This window comes from Primulina tabacum, chromosome 6 (genome assembly GCF_025594145.1).
Source record: "Primulina tabacum isolate GXHZ01 chromosome 6, ASM2559414v2, whole genome shotgun sequence".
NCBI lineage: Eukaryota > Viridiplantae > Streptophyta > Magnoliopsida > Lamiales > Gesneriaceae > Primulina > Primulina tabacum.
The window spans coordinates 28,923,312-28,927,219 of record NC_134555.1 but is presented as its reverse complement, the minus strand read 5'-3'; the positions used below and the strand labels follow the sequence as shown (position 1 = coordinate 28,927,219).

Here is a 3,908-nt window from a genome sequence, read left to right as displayed (position 1 = left end):
AGAAAGGAAGTTATAACTTCTCAAAGTTTATCAAAAAGATTATATCTATTGAAGAACGAGATATATTTCCATTAGTTAAAAAAGAATTTATATTCCCAAAGTCATCAAATGAATTTTAAATTTAATTTTTGGGATTATGTTGAGAGTTTTAATAAAACTCTATTTTATGAAATCGAAAAAAAAAAACATACATGGTTTTTAAAAATCTGTGAAAATGTTTTCCATTAACCAATTCCTAATTGATTTTTAACATGGTGAAAAACATTTGGTCCAGCAGCAAAAATTTTGCCAGAGGTTTTCATAAAATCAATGAATACTTGGTTAAATGTTTCTCCAAGTATTAAAAACTTATTTTCAGCATTGGATTGATGGTAAGGTTTTATGTCCGTTCTTTATGGAATTTGGAATTCCATGGATATGGAGATGACAATCAGAATTTGGTTATACTGATGAAGGCATTCCTTGCTTATGGAGGGTTAGTTCCACAAAATTCTGAGACAAATTATTAAGAGATGACCATGAGACAGGAAAGCTCTATGGCTCCGAAATTCTTCAACATATGGAAGAAAAAAATTATTTATATCAGAAAAATTTTAATAAGCAACAAGAGAAATAACATGATTCAATGAGTCATTTCAAGCTTCTTACTCAGAAATATTATGATATTTATTCTAAAGAAAAAATTATTGAAGTCTACATTGAATCAATGAAGAAAGATCTTTACAAGAATATTGGATGTTTTGATTCCAAATCGGATAAATTTGTGGCATCCGAATCAAGCGAAAATCAATTCATCCATCTGATGTAGATGCAAGATGCTCAAAACCCGGAGGAAGATATTCCTAATTTTTCCCATATTAGTGATATTTTTGAAAATTTAAAAAATTCAATAAAAGATAATATTAAAGATGATTATGATTTTCATCTTAAATAAAATTGGTGGAATATCACTATAGCCTTTTGACTTTTGTAACCATTTTACTATTTGCTTTTAGGAAGCATTGTACTATTTATATTTTTAGTTGGAATATGGGGTTTGATGTTCTGCTCTTCCATCTATATATAAGTTGTCTTGTGTTCTTAGAAGGACATGATCGAGTTTGCTCCCCTCTATTTCCTCTCTGTAAACAACCATTCTTACGAATCAAATAAAACTTCAAGTTCTGAATACAAGTTTGTAAGTTTATCATTTATTTTGTTTTTATTTACCCTTTTTAATTTTATATTCCAAGATATTAGCCTGAATGAAAGGCTAAAATATTTGTGTTAAATCGTTACCTTACTATGACATGATCTATATTTATTTGTAACTTGGAATAAAATTTAGATAATAAAAGATTTATTTGAGTTTTAAAATTTGATATAATAAGGTTTTTGGTTAAAACATAAGGTCAAGAGATGAACCAGGAAATTGTAAACACAAAGTTCGAGTTTAATCAGAAAATAATAAATTCATATATTATCCCTTCAACCTGCTTAGTCGAGAAATGACGTTTATGATTGATTTTTTTTATGAATTTATGTTTCGGATTGATTATTATAATGATAGTATTAATTGTAAAAAAAAATATTAATTGAATCTAAATTTTGAAGAAGTATAGAAAATTAGAGATTTAACTTTAAGTTTAATATATGATTAGGAATTTATTTTCTAATTTACGCATAAATAAAATGAAAGTCGACTTCTAAAAAATTGAAGTCACCTTTTAAAAAATTGAATAATTTTTAAATTTTAATTCATAATATGTGAACTCCATTTTAAGCCTTTAATCCTATAAATTTCAATGGGCCGCAAAATAAGCCCATATAAGAAATGGATATTTTAAATTCAAACCCGACCCGAAACAATTTTCAAACCGTAAAATTTAGTATGGAGCTTGCTCGGTCAATGTTTCTTGTTTCAGACAGAAGCCCTAGAAATCGAGAGACGACGATCTAATTTGGGCGAAATGGCTGCCGATAAGAACCCTAAAAAGGCCAATCTGCTGGACCATCATTCAATCAAGAACATTCTCGATGAATCTATTACTGAGGTCAGGCCGATTAATCACACACTCACTAATAGTTTTGTGAAATTTCTTTTAGTTTACTTTTTCTGATTTTTAAGATTTTTCTGTTCTTATTCACGGAATTTTGTGCCTGTAGATCGTTAAGAGTAAAGGGTATCCTGAAGATGTGAGGATGAGTAACATTCGGTTGCTGATCGGTGTGATCATCATCATCATCGCGCTTTTTGCACAGTTTTACGAGAAGAAATATCCTGAAAACAGGAATTTTCTTCTCGGCTGCATAGGATTATATCCTTTTCGTGTTGCGATTTCTTTTTTCGAATCAGATGCGAGGAATCCGGAATTTGCTTTGGTTTAATGATCATGTTCTGAAGGAACGTTTGTTATGTGATTGGAATTTGATTATCAAGAAAATTTGGAATTAATAGTGGATGAACTAAATGCGTTCAATATTTTTAGGAGCGATGTTATGCTTGTTTGTTTACATCCCAGAATTAATTAGATAAGATCTTTTGTGTGTGGAAGGGGAATAAACATTTGCATGGCATGAATTCATAGTCTGTCCAGTTTCTTATTATGATACTTTGTTTTTCTATGATGAAAAAATCCAAGAAACTAATGATAACAAATATTTGAGTTATTGCTTTTTCTTATGAACGTTTGATCCTTGACGCTGGCAAGTATGTTGTATTCAATGGAATGTTACAACTAATAGTATACTTGAAGGAAAAGAATGCCATCCTATTCACATATCCACCAACTGTGAGTTATTTCTGTGCCTTTGATGAATGCTTTGCTGTAGGCTCGTCGTTATCTTCTTTTTTTTGGTGAATGAATGGAATAATCTTCAGTTAGTTGGAGTTGACAGTGTGCAATTTTTAAATTATACTTTTTTATTTATTTTTATTTTGATTCTATGTATCTAAATGGATTTTATGATAATAATGTTTGGCCACCAAAGTCTGTTCAATATTCTCAAATCAACGCATGAATCATGATGATGATTGGATCAGTCTTTGATGGATGCAAATTCTACGCTGCTGAAGTTCCTTTGATATTGTTCATTTCATTCCTGCAAAATACCCACCAACTTCATCTTTTAACTTGACTTTCTGCCATTTTATGGTAGTCAAAAGCTGCTGAAATCTGCGAAAGAAAAATGGTTGAATGAATGACAAAATGCTTGCATTATTTTGTAGTACCAACCCTTCTTTCTGACCCTTCTTTGATATCACTTGTTAGGACCAGAACTGTAATGACACGGTTTTGGGGATGGTTTTGATAGATCATTTATAACGTACCGTACTTTTACTATTCAAAATTTGCGGAAAAATTTAAAATTTTCTTAATTGAAACGTGAACATTCAAAATTCGATAAAAGAGATAAACTGTACGTCTCACAAGTTGTTGCAACAAAAGATTTGAAATTTAAAGTTTGACAAAAGTATTTGAACATTTTCATGAAAACTAAAACTTGGCGGTCCTCGGGTCTAGCCTTCTACTCAGCCCAAGCCTGCCCCTTGGTCACCACCTGCAGCCTCCTCATAAACATCCTTACCTGCATCGATCAAGTCTAGTGAGCCTAAAGACTCAAAACGTATAAACTGGGAATAACGAATAATACATAATAAAACCACATGCAGCTTAAAATTAGAACATACATACTTGAAACTTGAACTTGAAGTAAACTTGAACATTCATACATAACATAGACGTGCCATAACGTAAAAGCTTTCATAAACATGCTTGCATACTTGTACATACATAAACATACATGAACTGCATTATTTTGCGTAGAGACATGTTTCAAAGCAAGTGACCCATAATATAATCGCCTGATCAGACTAAACCACAGTACTAGGATGACAGGGGCGAACCCATTGCCACATACATGAGATC

General features: G+C 31.1%; 1 protein-coding gene across 1 annotated transcript in view; it reads left to right on the top strand.

Moving 5' to 3' along the window:
• The first annotated feature begins 1,842 nt into the window (after nucleotides 1-1,842).
• Nucleotides 1,843-3,908, top strand: part of LOC142549219 (signal peptidase complex subunit 2-like) — a 6,018-nt gene continuing 3,952 nt past the window's right edge. The window contains exons 1-3 of the mRNA XM_075658057.1: nucleotides 1,843-2,033; nucleotides 2,146-2,297; nucleotides 2,690-2,771. Coding sequence (XP_075514172.1) covers nucleotides 1,950-2,033; nucleotides 2,146-2,297; nucleotides 2,690-2,771 — 318 coding nt within the window. The 5' untranslated portion in view covers nucleotides 1,843-1,949. The remainder of the gene's footprint in view (nucleotides 2,034-2,145; nucleotides 2,298-2,689; nucleotides 2,772-3,908) is intronic.